Here is a 15699-nt window from a genome sequence, read left to right as displayed (position 1 = left end):
AACCTTGAGGCCTTAGTTCAAAACGTCAGAACTTAGCATGTTAGCATAACATGAAATAATTGTCTAAACATACATTTTCTGCAGCACCTGGAAATGAATCAAAAGGAACAGCCATTTCTGGGCTGCTGTATTTAATTCAACGCGAAATTCTCATAACGCTTATTCCAGTGTTTGTCTCCTTCAACAGAGAGGCAAGGCTCATAAAAATAAATCCAGCATTGCTTTCATTGTGATTACAAACAAGCCATCTTTGCCTGGAACAATGAAACCTGGGTGAAATGTTAGGACAGTTGTGCTGACACAGTTCAAAGCAGGAGGCTGCCATATATAGCACCAAGCTATAATGGCAAAGAGGCTTTTTGCTTTAAATTGAAATGCAAAGGAGGCCCCAAGCCAAAGGACAGAACTTTTTGAGAGCATCCACTTGCTAAGCAGAAGGACAGTGCCGATTTGGGAAGGGATGGGTGGGGGAGGGGAGGGAAGGGGTCTGAGTGCATAGGATGCTCTGCTGCTATACTGACTTCATACCACAACCAATGTATTAGAGATGCTCTTGAACCTGGTGCTAGTTTCTCCAAGCTTCACTGTCCTGATTCTTCCCATCTCCATCTGATCCAGTTATGGTCTTCAGGTGATCTCTATTGGATTTTTAAAGCCACAACTTTATGAATTGTAACATCATACTTTTCCTGAAAACTCAGTGGTTACGTTCTGCAGTAAGTTACTGTATTATTTCACATCATTCTGACTCTTCAGCGTTTTGTTCTGTAAATATCACACACAACCCATTCCTCCATTTGAATCAGAAAGTCCACGGTACTCATACAATGGAGTACCAAGACAGTCTACAACGGCTTTACAAATCATGTATTTATGCACCCACTTATTAATTTGACTTACTAATGTAAATTGATCATAGACTTGCATCAAGTCCTCCATTTTGTACTGTTCTAGCACCACAAAATTTTCCAGGTTCGTGCTTATCTTTCGCGCACAGTCTTGGCAATGGACAACGTACGTCTTTCGAGAATTGCTCTCACTAGTGACAAAAAGCAGATCAAAGACCTCCACCTGTTAGACAGGAACCAGAAAGTCAACTGTTACCATTTTATTTGTTAAAAGTTGAATCACAAAACCTGTATTTGCTTCAAGAATTATAACCTTACCATATTCAAGTAAAGAGGAAAAAAATAGATTTGTTCTGGGAAAATCTACCCTCCTATCGCTTGGACAGAGAAGTGCAATACTGTAAGACCACTAATACTACATGTAGGATATCTGCATGAATGGTGATATGGGAAAGCTTTTGGTCAATACTGACAAAGCAGGATTCATACTCTGAACAGGGGTTACTCAGTAAGGTCGGGATTTCTAACAACTATACCCAATTTCCCTTTTTAAATGTCTGCAGAAGAAGTTAGCAATTTATTTCCTTACTGCTCAGTCACATGCTCATCCTGCCCAAGAAGCTCAATCACAAGATAACGAGAAACTGATTGCTAGGGGGGAAGGAAAAATTTATTTTCTTTTAAGCTTTATGAAAACTATTATCCAATACTTTAAAGGAACTATTAACAGAAAGTAGAATCAAAAATTTCAGGTAAAAGTTATGTCCTGTGAATACAAGTTACTTAAATTCTCCCTCTTTTGGTGCTGCTGTTGACTTCTGAAATGAAGACAGATATACCTTTAAAATGAAGCTCAGCAGATCAAATTATATGCGGGAAGGGATAATAACTTTTTATAATAACTGAGAATTGAAAATCGACCTAGTGAATAACCATGTTGTGGAAGTACTGTGGAAGAGACTGCAGCAAAATACAGCCTATATCTAGAAAAACAGCTTGATAAGCTCTTTGAAGACAGTACCACATCACATATGTGTGCTTATAAAACATAGTAGATGCTGCAACCTAAAAGCAAAATTAGAATAGCAACAACAACAAAAGACATGACAAAATATAAATATTATAGTAATACCCAATACATATTTTTACTGACCTCACAAATGCTACAGTAATGAGCTGGCTCGTCCTTTGCTCGCCCATGCCAGACAATCTCTTTTCCTGCAGCAATCAGAGCTTCCCTCAGCATCTGACACTGTTTGAGAGTTCTCAACAGACAGTACCTGCAACCAAAATCAGTTGTATATTCAGTTTAATATTAATCTTTACAGCATGATTCAAGTAGGCTTAAATTTCTTTCAGCACTCTGCATCTGGAACTTCCTCTTCCTCCAGGACTTCAGAGGCAGCTGGCTGGTAAGAATCACTGGACTCATGACTTCAGTAGAAGTTAAACCACATGCTCATGGACCTTTGTGTAGATATATTCCATTTCAGTATAGCCCCTTGCCCTACAAACAGGCTGTATAGCTTTCATTTTTGACTGGAACACATGAATGCTCTTTTGAGTACAGTAAAACAATATGCTTTCAAAAGCAATTAATGTGTTTTATTTTTAACTACGAATTTATAAGCAAAAAGTTAGTTTGAACTGCCAAGTTCTAAAAAACTGTTCATATTTTGTGTAGATGACTGTAGCCCAATCCAAAGAACAGTTTTAACTAACATCCTAGGAGCCTTGTTACTTCCTCAGCACCACTAAACTTCCAGTTATCCAAAGTCTGAAAACCCATGTTCTGACTGGAATCACTCTATGCACAGCATAAATAAAATCTATCAACATGTATCTTCTTTATGTAAAAGGGAAGCAAACAGGTTTGTATTAAAAAAGGAAGTCTCTTCATAGGAAAAAAAAAAATTAACATTGAAAAACCCACTTTTTTTACAAATGAAGGCAAGAACTGGGCAAATGTCAAATTAAAATCAACAACTTCCTGCCATATTTCTTTAAAATATAAAAAATTATATCATGCTATCTTCACAATTTTATACAGTTCTCTTCTGTACTAGAAAAATCTAACTTGTTTTCTAGCCTTGTATGAGCTATATACATTCTCTAAAAATAAGTTGGCAAAACAGGTCACCAGATTTCTAAATTACAATATTATTTACAATAATTTTTAGCTCTCAGCTATCCTATTTATTTGAGCTGCAGCCTTTGCAGCCTTTAAATTTCTCCTCCACAGGGTGGTTATGTTACAAGCTTATTAGATGCAGAAGGAAGACTGAAAAAACGTAAGGGGAAGAATAAACATTGGACAGAAAACAAAGCGCTCCAGAGTGCTATCAAAATGTTTCCAACTTGATCTTGCTCCCATTTTAAAGCCTGAAACATGTAATATAGACAGGTTGGGTTTTTTTTTTTAAACGCTTCTTTCATGTGTTTCCAAGCAGTTAATAGAATCTCAGGCTTACTTTACGATACTCTCCTCTTGATGTTTTACACTCAGACTGTCCATCTTCACTAAAAACAAGTCTATGGCTTCATTAATACCCTCACTGTAAGAACAATGCAAACGAAAGCACGTTTCTACGTTAAACATCGTCTTTTCATAGACTGAATTTTAAAAAAAATTGAACAGCTCATTTAGCTGTAACTCCTTCAACACTTTTGAAGCTTGATGTTAATAGAACCAGATTGCTAATACCAACCTTATGCGATAGACTATACATTAATTCGAGTTGTTGCTAACATGCTTCTGAAAAGCTCAGTAACTTTGGCATAGCATTCTTCTAAGCAATACAGCCCAATTTCAAATAAATTTAAAAGCTACCATTCTTCTCTTTTGCTGTTATGTGGAAAAGTCTTTGGGTATGCCAAAGAGCAACTGGAATAAATTCTCTGCACTTGCCACCATTGTCCTCCCCTCTTGACTTCCAAAGAATTTTCAAAGTGTTATTTTCAAAGACTTTCTAAGTATAGCAGTTGTGAGAAAAGAATTGCCCAAAACATAACCCACACATAACATTGCTGCCAATGTTTGCCAGATTTGCAACCAAAGCTGAAAACAACAGCAAGAAGGTGAATTCCCTCTCCTTGTGTAAAATTCAAAATGCGTGTCTTAACTATGCTGCCAAAGGATGGGAGAAAACATATGAACCATCGCTTTGAAAAAGCACCACAATCTCCTAAAGTTTGGGAATCCTAAAGAAAGCCAAAAAGGTGTCTAGTGGAGTCAGAATGTGTAAGTTAAATGGTGTCAGCTTTTAGTACTGTAGGCCTGCATTTATTCTTGTACTATGAGAATTCAGATAAAAGAAAATCTAGACCATATCACTCTCTCAAATTCTTCACAGGTATGGCATAAAGAGTGTAAGTAAATCATGTCTGGTCAAATTCAAATATTTATGAGAAAAAGAATTTAAAATATGCATCATCCTGATTTATTCTAGAAGGGCAGTGAGAAACTTGTTAGAATATTTAGATATCCAGTAAAACTTTTCAAAGTGTGGATATCATCTCAATGGCAATGTGGAACTGACCTCTTTCTATCTTAAAGTAATACATCTTCTCTACGGATACTGAAATGTATTTTATCTTGCCTCACCATTTTGTGCAAAATCATTTCTCCCATGTCAAGTTCTTATACATTTCTGAAATTATTTTTGGAAAATAACTTAGTATTTCAGTTACTTTGGAATTAATTTTTTAAGCCTTTATTACTATGTTCCCACTACCTCTAAAATTCTTCTCTTCCCCAGATGCATTTGTAAAAGTCCTTCTAGCTTCTATTCAAGAAGCATGTGGTTAATTTTCCCTTTTTTTGAGTGTTGAAATCTCTCAGTGAAGTTTTAATTCACTTTGCCTGCTCATGATTCTACTCTTAATACCAAATCTTTAAAAAACACCTTATGAGAAAGTTTCAGGTTTTGTGCTTTGATTTTTATCTAGCAAGACAGCATTGAGTTGCACAGACTAAAAATATAAGGAGGCTTCAGATGTCTTTCAAAAGCAAAGTTTCTTTCCATTATTTTTCCCCTACTGCTATTCTATTCCTTTTCATCATTAATCTGGTTCCTGGTATTTATATGTATGCTTAAATTTCAGTTTGTTGTCTCTGCAGTGGTTACTGTCACATAACCCAGCAGGACATACTTGTACTTATCTTTCAGGTTGGATTTACAAGCTGCTGTTCACTGTTTTCCAAGAGCTACTCTTCTGTACTATTCTGATACCTAAGATGCCCCAGAGAGAAGAGTTCAAACTACCTACACACTTCAGGGATCTTCAACGTGCAATTTTAGATACAGACCTGCATTTGGCAAAAAGATGACAGCTGTGCCACTGATATGGGCTCTTTTTTTTCTGATGACAAATGAAAAGTCAGCTATTCAAGATGAAATTCAAACAGCTGTATCAGAAATCACTATTTCTTCAAGTGGTTTTATACACAAGCATACACACACACATATATAAACACACAAATGTCTTTATTTTGTACATAGTAAAAACCAGGAGCAGTGGACAATAGCTACTTGCCAGCTGTTGCTATTTTCCTGCAGACAAGCAGTCCACAGGAGAATTATGCAACCGGCTCCCTATCTTTAGGAGATTCATGAAAGTTTCTGAATTTCCAGTATGCTTACAAAGCCCAGGTCAGATACTAGACTGTGTATTCTGTAACACCCATTGCTAGTAACAGCCATACCATAACAACAGAAGTGACCACAGGGAAGAGTTATCTCAGGTTACCGCTACTAGGCATTACAAAGCCAAATCTCATCACTGATTGGATCTTCTTCCCTTCTGTACACATAGCATGGAACTTGGGATTTGGGTGACACTAAGATGGATGGAGGGCTTCATTGAGGTAAAATAGAAACGGTTTCAGTAGATTGAAAAAAGCAAATGTATGCAAGACTGATGTCTGTACTTGCTCCTCAGCATCTTCATTTATACTATATGCCTAAAATTCAGGTGTCTCGCTAGAAAAAGCTTGGCTGCTGACAGCCAGCAAGATAATAAAAAACTACCATTTTGTCCTCTGTTTCTTCAGAACTGTTAAAGTGATTCTCTCAGAGAATGATGGTATGCTCAGCCATGTTTTTCTCCTCTTAAGCCTAAACCATAGCAAAAAACCTCAAGCTTGTGCAAATGCAAAATACAGGTGCTAAAAACAAATTCAAATTGTACTTTGTCACTAACATTCCAGAACTGCTTCAAGCTTTACAATCAACACCTGTTGGGTTTGGGAAGATTACTGTGAAAAAAGCCTATGTTTGTGCTGTGTTTCCCCCCCCCTTTTTTTCCCCGCGTGTGTTTTTTGCCCCTTTTTTTTTTTTTTCCAAGGGACTTTTTGGCTACCTCCCTCCTACACCCTGCTTCTTTTCCTTTTATTTCTCTTTTCTAAATATTCATTTTCTCCCTTTTCTTTTATGACAGCTGGCATCTTGAATATGAGCACTGAATAGCTTAATTGAGGGGGCAGGACTGTCAAGACTTCAGCAAAGATCTTCTTTACCCTAAATATTAGTTACTAAATTTTAAGAAATTATTCACACATAAATGCTATTCCAAAATCTAGCTTTACAGAAACTACAAGCCTCCCTGTCTTTAACTTTCAACATTCTTGGTCCTTATGAAGTTACAATTTCACCAGTTCCACCATTCTGCAACAGATGTTCAAGCCTGAATTAAATTCTTACTGTAAAAACGTCTCACTCAGATGTCAACAATAAATCCTGCTTGGGAGAAGAAAAAAACATGGTTCTTTGCCCCCCCTCCCCCTTTTTTTTTTTTTTCAAATTAACCCACTTGATTTTTTAAAAGTCCATTCCAAGGCAAATTATAAAAGGATTCAATGTGTGTTGATCCAGTAAGTTGATAATACTAAGAAGTGCTCAAGCTAGAAGCTCCTTTGGTAGGCTTAAGGAAAACAGACAGTGTTGCTACCAGAATATTCTCATGATGAGTAATTTGCTTTGGAATTCATTCCTCCACTTTCTTTAGGACAAACAAAATATATACGCTAAAAAGACCACTCATTCCTCAACCTAGGTATAATAGTGCTGCAATATGATATATACTTGCTTAAGGCTGCACTCTTTAAAGAAAATTACTACAGATGCTTCAAGCCTGGAATATTCCTGCATTTTGCAATATGTATATGAGAAATGTCACTAAGCTCAGTTATCATTTGACACGTCAATTAGTTCATTGTTCAGAAGAAGCAGCAAAGGCAAGGAGGCTTTCAAATACCTACTTGCCTCTATTTAAAACATTCATACTGGATCTCCAAATGGCAGCATGTGAGCACTAACTAGAGGTTCTAGAAAGGTAAAATGAAGTTTAACTTTGCTGCAGAAATGACTAAGTATTCTAATTCTAATATTTGGGTTGATGACCTATTTTTGTTATTTCTTATAGTAGGTTCTCTGAACAGCTTCTCTAGTCTAAATCAGCTGCCTCTGTAAATTCCTGTATTGTCTATGGCACATTTAAGAAAAAGGCTAATTGTTAATTAGATCATTATAAAGCTATGCCATAACAACATCAAGTAAAGTGTAATAAAATTAATGATATCTATAAAAGGATTCTTTGAAAAGCAGAATAGAAAATAATTTTGGCTTGATTCTCAGGAATGGAAAAGTCTTATAAAGGATTACTTACAAATCAACTACTGTTTTATGCTTGAAGAGGAAACGGATACAGTAAATGTTCAATTAAATCAAACTTACTTAATCATTTCAAAAAGCTTTGGATCTGAGACCTTGATATTTCGAGCCATGTTCCATGAAAGATGAACCATGGGCACTATGGACTTCACGCTCTGCAGTTTATTCCACTCGTACCGTTCCACGGCCAATTTATATTGACAGGCTACACAAAAACAAAATTACAGAAGCAATTAGTCAAGTTAAGAAATACGTTATCAATAGGATAAATCTAAAAGAATTTGATTATATTATAAATTTATACCTCTCAGGGCTAGATTAAATTTCATTCACAGTGACTCATTCATTCCAACCACACCTGAATTCTAGAAAACTTGTTTTAAGAAGTGTATTTATGATGCCAAAAACCTGCACAATATCACAGCAGTGGCAACAAATATCTGTGAAAAAAAGTTCCTGACAAGTGTTCAATTTCTATGGTGAACAGAGAACAGTATTTCAAAAAGGGTTACTTAATAAATTTCCAAACATTTTAGATTTGAAAAAACCAAAACAAAACAAACCCTTCATTTGAAACATCTACATCTCACTCTACTCACTCTTTATCATGATTTTACAACGCTATGGTACATAATTTGTCTTAAAAAGGAAGACTGCACCTTGAGAGATGTGTTGCAATGAGTAAAGACTTTTTTCACTAAGCAGCCTACTCAACCCAGCTTTTCGATTTAGAAAATTTACTGCGACTGAGCATGTGAGCTCTGTATCAGTCAGTCATACAACCCCGTTTTTATACTATTTATTGCACCATAATGAAATAAAGGCACAATTTAAATTATTTAAGAAAACGTGAGTTTTTCGGAAGTACATCCTCTTCAAAAGGTGGACAGAATCTCATTTTAGCTGTGAAATTTCCTTTCATTCTCACATCTAAAAATCTTTCAAGGCCATAGTTCAAAACTAAAGACTTCTAGAGCACCAGGTCTGGAAAACTGAATATTCCTTTATGAATAAAATTTTACAACTGTTTTCATTTCCTGACGCTCCCGCTAAAGAACAGCTAGGTGTCTGTCGTCCCACAAAAGCCAGACTGGACAAACAACTCCTTCAACTCACATGCAAGCTATAGTACAGTCTGCTGGACAGAACGAAGTTTGGGAAAAAAAGTTAAGAAATGCCCTATAAGACAGTATATGAATCAATGAAAACATTTTATTCTGCAACAAAACAATAATTTTTTACAAGGCCGTTAAAGGAATGAATACAGAGACCGCTGCTCTCTTTTTCTTAACAGTGGAATTACTTGAAGCTTCAACACATTTTGTTTTAAAATATAGTATGTTCTTTTTTTTCAATCTAGTAAAGCATGGTAAATTGGTAAGAAATGGCAGGTTCTGTGGCATATGTAATACTTAAAATACCTAATTCAGCATAGGCACTATTCAACCATACCTGTAAGAGGGCCAACATTCCACGCAATGTTGTTGCACCAACCAATAGCCTGAACCCAATGAACAGTGCCAGCATTTATCCACACTAAATCCCCTGGTCTTTGAATAAATCTATAAACTGGGACGTTGGCTTCATACAAATCTTCCAAGTTTGGCCACCAAGATCCCATTAAGAAATTCATATTATTCCTGAAACAACAGCACAAATAAACTCTTCAGCATTTATCAGCAGACATATTAGCAGTTGATATTTCAATGAAACCACCTGTAAAAACTCATCACCACAATAAATGCACGTAATCAGCGACCCACGAGGTCTAATTAAAAGTCAAGTTTCATCTATAAAAATTCCTGATCCTCCTAATTCCACATTTCACCTCCTGCAATACATTAAAACACTTAAATTTCCAGCTGTCCATGTGAAGTCACTTTATGGCTTTCAGTTATGTTTTCTTTCCCTTTAAGTTTCCCAGCATTTTATTAATGCTGAGGCATAGAAATCCTTGGTCAGCTCTTGTGTAACACTGGTGTGGAATGCTCCCTTTTTAACCAGTGACTGATTCGATACATAGACCATACCAGCTCTTAAGAATGCTTTGTGTTTTGAATAAAGCCAATCATGTTCTCATACTGTCAATGTATGCATGTGAAGACAGTCCACACAACAAGCAACCTTTTGGCACCATCTCAACTGTGATCCACAAGACTGTGTTATGTTCAGCCAAGAACTTTCAACCCTCCTGAGAAGCACAAGAAACCACCTCCTTATGGATTTCCTCTGCACGAACTCTTCCACTATGGTTGTGCAAAACACATACTTCTCTCCCATCCTTGTCCCATTTTTATACTGTTTTTATATTGCACCATGAGACATCAGTCATGATTCACAGTTTTCAAAGACAATTCAGTGCTTCTATCAGGCACTCCAGACATTTTATGACATTACAAAGATCTTTAGTTTCTCTGTCACCCTCAGGAGGACAGTGTCATGGTGTAAAAGGCATGTCATCATCAGAGACATTGCAGTTGTATCAGTTGAAATGCAGTTTTGAGATGGCTAATCTCTGTAAAGTTAGATTAAATAAGAACAATTATCAATTAATAGGCAGAAAATACAGAGTACAGAGACACTGAGATTAATCTGCAGGGCTCTGAAGCAGCTCTGCAGAAAAGTCAAGAGCTCAGTCCAGTTTTAACTATGCAAGATAAGGAAAAGAAAAAATATCTCCTGCAACATCAGCATCAGAGGCTACTGCCTGAATACTAGCATGATTAGGGAAAACAACGCTCTTTTTTTTTTTGGTGGGGTAGTGGTGCATGGGCACATGTGTGTGTGTTGTTTGTTTTTAAAGCATCCACTGAACACAAGGCACAACACAGAAACCCCTGTGCTAGAGCTGCCTGTTTCCCCCAAAGTCAAGTAAGTATGCCTCAACTTTTCCAGCAAGCTACAAACATGTAAGTGTACGCAAAGCAAGCCATGACACTTCCTGGGGTCTGAGTAACCTAAACTCTTTCTCTAGATGCAGCAAGAAATCATCCCAAAACACTAATGACTCTGTACTCGCTCGTGTATAACATGTACATGAATCATAACAAAGATTAACAGCATGCATCACACTAGAACAATACTTTACTCCCTCACTTAGAATAAAAACCCCAAACCAAAAGCCCAGCTCCTTCACCTCAACTTTTCTCTGTTGCTCCACTGCAATAGCCCTATAAGCCATTACGAACACATCACCGTTTGGTACTAGCAGAGGTCAGATTCAGCATGCATGACAGAGGGCCTACATAAACAGCAAGCACTGGGATGGGTTTTCTGGTGTGCAAATGTTACTGTTACCAAAACTGGACTGACACCACACGATAACACACTGGCTGCCGACAGCCTGTGCTTATACTGAACTTCTGATCCCCCTTAACGTACTACAAATTTGAATCTTGACCCCAGATGAGCATTCGCTACTACCCCTCTCTCACTTCTTGCATTTCCTTCATTGCTGTGTTCAAAAAAAAAACCAAATAATAGACCGAATGTTAATTTTTGAAAGCAAAGCTATCACAGGCAATCCAAGTTTCTGTACATTGTACAAATGTAATATTTGGTATGAATTCTACATTTTGAGTTTTGACTTTTTGAAAAGACTTTTCTGACTACACGGAAGATCTATAAAATAACGTCCTCTTACAACACCCTCAGTAATTTGCCCCCTTAGGTCTTAGAAAGGCACAGAGAACTTGACAAAATTAAGAGAAAAATAGCATGCTCAGCTTACTTTTCACAGAAGTCATTCATGACTCCCCAGTAGCTTTCAGGGACAACAAACCATTCACAGTCACCTGGACCAATATTTATATTTACTGAACAAAAGTTGTTATTTTCTTGATGACCTGAAATTTAGAGAAAAAACAAACACACTTTATTTAAGGCTGATCTATCAAAATAATGCTACGAAAATGCAAAGTGATAATTACTAAAACCCCCTACATCATAGATTAAGTATTTGTATATAATTTTATATGACACACACACTATTTGGGTACTTAACAGTGGTAAGAAATGTAGTTAAGCTACCAGTGACAAGAGAATTCTGCTTCTGCTAGTTTGTGGAAAATTAAAAGCTGGAGCTACAAATCTTGCAAATCTGACCAATATTTCAGGAGTTCCCTTTTTGTAGAGATAAATGCTTCAAGATGCTAAAGCTTAAATTTTGTGTATTATGCTAGCTCTTGACAGTCCCAGTCAGGAGCAAAACTTTATGACTTCAGGCACTGAATAGACAAGTAGTAAGAAAACTTGTCCCAAAGAGCTTTCCAAATCAATGCAGAAATGCCAGTATTTTATCTTCTTTTGACAGCTGGAAAACTGAGCCGTAATCCCTAATGGAACTTGCTAAAGTTGTACTTCAGAAAAAACAGATCCTGAAACTTAGTCCAGGTCCCTCAAGTCTCAGTCCAGTCCTCTAACACAGCACTATTCATTGCAGAGGGTTGAGTCCAACCCTCAGACAACAAAGAATCTAAAATTTAAAGTTACACTGATTTCTATGACTGCATAACACCTTCTTGGGCAGCCCACAGAAACTGTCATGGCATATAAAATACAAATCCTGTCCAAGTATATAAACTCATTCTCTTTTCTCCCTTAAACAATCCATTATGTCATGCAAAAGGCTAGTAAGGTAATTACCTAGCACTGCAGAAATCCAGAAATTTCCATTATAAGGTAATTTAGTACTTTGCACACACAGAGTTCAGTTAAAGTAGAAATTAAAAAAATACTGAATATGTGTAATTTTATCAGGCTTAGGCATGCTGTAAGATATGGAAAATCTGCAGTGCAGTTAAATCAACATCACAGTAGTAGAATCTGATTTTCTTTCCTGTAAAGAGAAGTACTCACCTGGTGTTCTGCTTCCTGGAACCTTCATGTACAGCTGCACTGTGTTCATGCCCAGGATGGTATGACCAACATTCTGCTGATACCACACGTACAAAAGCAGGAAGTTTTGTCAGTTCATGGAGTTGCAACTTCCACCTGCAGCAAAATAGCAAATTGACAAACTGTGAATCCCTAGAACTCTTACAAGAATTCGGGAAATAAAAACATTTTCAAAAAATTGTTAGTATAGGAGATAAAGGAGCAGGCAACCTACTGCTGTATTACCTAGCATCTCCGAGGAGTTAAGTTGAGACAATGCAATACCCTTAGTTGATAGTTACAGAAATTTAAACAACAATTGCATTTAATGGTGAGCTAAAAAGCAAGGTGACTGGACTCACTCTTGCAGTCAGCTAATCTGCTGCTATACTGCCAGAAAATTCTGCTTTGTGATTTACACCCCAGTGTATGTCTTTTCCAAGTGAAAACAGAGCTGAAATAGAGTTGTGTTCTCCTCACACTCTAAGCAAGCCAGTCAGAAACTGTTAACTGTGCTTTCAAGAGCCAAACAATATGATGCTACAACATACGTCAAGAAGACTGTCTAAACATATCCTAGCCTGTGCACACAATTGCTGTGATCCAGAATAATGTTAATGACATGAAGGTGCTATGGAACTGAACACCCGCATTAAGAAAAACACAGATCTTCAAACACAAAAATCCCAGAAGCCTGCTGGAGCTCTGTAATGTCACCTAGGTATCCATGTTACTCTTTCAAGTTTAAAGTATTTCCAAATATAATGAGAAATATGACAGACTAGTTGAGGGGAAAGATAGTTGTGAAGGAAAATCTAAGACGGCAGATCAGCAGACCTGGCATCTTCCAGGGAATCCTAGAAGAAATATTCAAAGCATCAAAATCCAATTCCTTATGAGCCTCAGGTTAGTTATACTTAGGTTAAAGAAATATAACTTTCAGTGACTACACCAAAAAAAGACCATAGCACCTTAAGTGGGTCTTATTCCCCAATTTCAAACACCATAAGCTTTTCTTCTTTTTTTTTAAATTTTGTACTGCAGCTGGCAGAACTGACAGCCTAGATGTGATGGATCTCTTATGAAATATAGACTAAGTAGAGATTGAAGCAAATAAGTTATTACTGGACAATAAACCCATGCATTCAGAGTATTTCTAATACTTTCTGATGGTTTTGTGAGCTACCTTCATCTACTCACAGAATCATACACACAGTCTAAGGAATACTCAATTTTTGCCTTATTTTTTTAGGCTCTGGAAGAGGTATCATGGCCTATCCACCTGTAAGCATTGATCTGGTCTTTACCATGTATTTTGAAATCTGTTTCTGGGTAGAGGAACAAGAGCTATGAAAAAGTGGGAACAGAAAATATGACACTAGGAACAAGAGGAAACAAAACCCAAATAACAAAAATCCAGACAAACAAAAAAGAAAAAAAGCCCTTTAATCTTACAGTTTCTGTGGAAAGACTGAAAATGTATTGTCAGAAAGAACTGAAATTGTACACAAACAATTTAAAGCCCTAGAATTAAACAAAGGTAATATATTAGAAGGATGACTAGAAAGAACAGTTTCTGATGGATTTTAAAGTTCACTTCTGGAAAAATAAAGATTCTGGAAAGAAAAGTTTGAGAAGAGATTTTAGCATGTCAAGGACTCATAATGATAGTTTAAAGACTCATTGTGGAAATGGGGTGTGCAGCTGGAACTGGGTTTATCAACAGACTGACTGATGTCTGAGAAGAATGCATTGGTTTTCCAGGAGTATCGTACTGTAGGTTATCACTCTGAGCAGGGGAAACTGTAATCAACTTACTTTTTGTCATCTGACAGGTCAATGTTGGTCCCAAACTTGATTGTTTTAAAAGGTCCTCTTCTCCTCCTCCCAGAGCTGCAAATATAAAGAAATATATACAGGTGAATGTGAAAATGGGAATGCTGTGAAAAAACACACGTAAAACCAGCTATAGAATTATCACAGTTATACCACTTACTTATCAGAAGATGTGGATTCATTATCTGAGTGGTCCTTGTGGTGACTCTTCTTCTCATTTTCCTCCTATAAAATGAAATTGTGGAAACACTTTAAATATATTATTTATACTTATTATTATTAGATATTTATTATATATATTTTATATTATACATTACATATACATTAAAGCAAGAATACATATACAACATATAGGTATAAAGTAATAACGTTCACAGAGGTAAGTGTATTTCTTTCAAGACGCTGGTACAATCTTTAAAATATCTGTATCTAAGACTTTATGTCAATATTACTGTTAGTAAAATGAAAAAAGAAAAGTTACCAGGAAAAAGTCATTGCAAAGAATTCTTCAGGACTACAAATGCAGTTAATCTCAGACTAGAAAACAACAGAAAATATTTGTACTGTCAACATTTCTGCTAGCCTACATTTTTGTTGCCAATAAGAATGTTGGTTTGCTTTATTACGCAGGTGAATTGGTAGCCAATCCTAAGGAATACTGTTAACTTCTTGAGACTAGAACACTTACCTTCCTTCAAAGTCAAGCAGGTATCCTCATATGAGCCTAGGATGACTAATATTTATAAAATTGATTTTATAAAATCTGTTATATAAAATCTTTTGAAATCATCATAGCTGTATGCTATTTTAGCACTGCAGTAAGTAGGACCGTGACTAGTGGAAAAAAAAATTAACCAATATTAAATGATGTGATTTGATCATTTAAACAGAGTGTGCTCAAAGAACTACTTCTAAAGACTTTTTTTTTTGGCAAGAAGGACATAGAAAGAAAAAGAGTAAGACAAAAAGGAGGAAAGAACTGCCTGGAAGCTATCCAAGGATCTCTGACTTTGAATGGGATTGTTGTTAAATCTCAAAGTGCCCTGTGTACCTGAGAAAGTCTTATTCATCCTTTGAATGAAGGACAAAGAGAAACAAAAAGGAGCCTTGTGATGATGGATTGATGGATTTATCAACTACTGCAAGACACCTTAGAAAAAAGCAATGTAATAGTTGTTAGAAGAAGAAGAATAAAAAAAGATCACTTAGGGCAAGCCAAAAGTAGAAAGTAGAATGCTTTCATCTGAACACTGTGAGAAGTCACCTAAGGACAGGTCAAAGCAGTGTTAGGCAAAAGACACATGTACATAGTCTCTCTGATTTCCAAGGGAAAATTGAAAAACATAATTCTGAGCATTTTTTTATATATTGCATCTTTACCAACAACCTATAACAGAGGAAAAATCAAACAAACCCCCAGAAAATCTTGTAGTTCTTGGTGCAAACCCAAAGCTGAGACTTTCCTGCTG

At 36.4% G+C, this 15699-nt stretch overlaps 1 protein-coding gene across 1 annotated transcript in view; it reads right to left on the bottom strand.

The window, feature by feature from the left end:
• Positions 1 to 15699, bottom strand: part of LOC103774499 (lysine-specific demethylase 6A-like) — a gene marked incomplete at its 5' end in the record, with an annotated part of 22935 nt that overhangs the window by 3348 nt on the left and 3888 nt on the right. Inside the window, 9 exon segments of the mRNA XM_008941914.1 lie at positions 901 to 1071; positions 2002 to 2128; positions 7583 to 7724; positions 8972 to 9159; positions 11250 to 11364; positions 12377 to 12450; positions 12452 to 12511; positions 14213 to 14287; positions 14391 to 14455. Coding sequence (XP_008940162.1) covers positions 901 to 1071; positions 2002 to 2128; positions 7583 to 7724; positions 8972 to 9159; positions 11250 to 11364; positions 12377 to 12450; positions 12452 to 12511; positions 14213 to 14287; positions 14391 to 14455 — 1017 coding nt within the window.

Source organism: Merops nubicus, unplaced genomic scaffold (assembly GCF_000691845.1).
Source record: "Merops nubicus isolate BGI_N331 unplaced genomic scaffold, ASM69184v1 scaffold17170, whole genome shotgun sequence".
Classification (NCBI taxonomy): Eukaryota; Metazoa; Chordata; class Aves; order Coraciiformes; family Meropidae; genus Merops; species Merops nubicus.
Note: the sequence above shows the minus strand (reverse complement) of the source record. Positions and strands in the feature narration are given on the sequence as shown.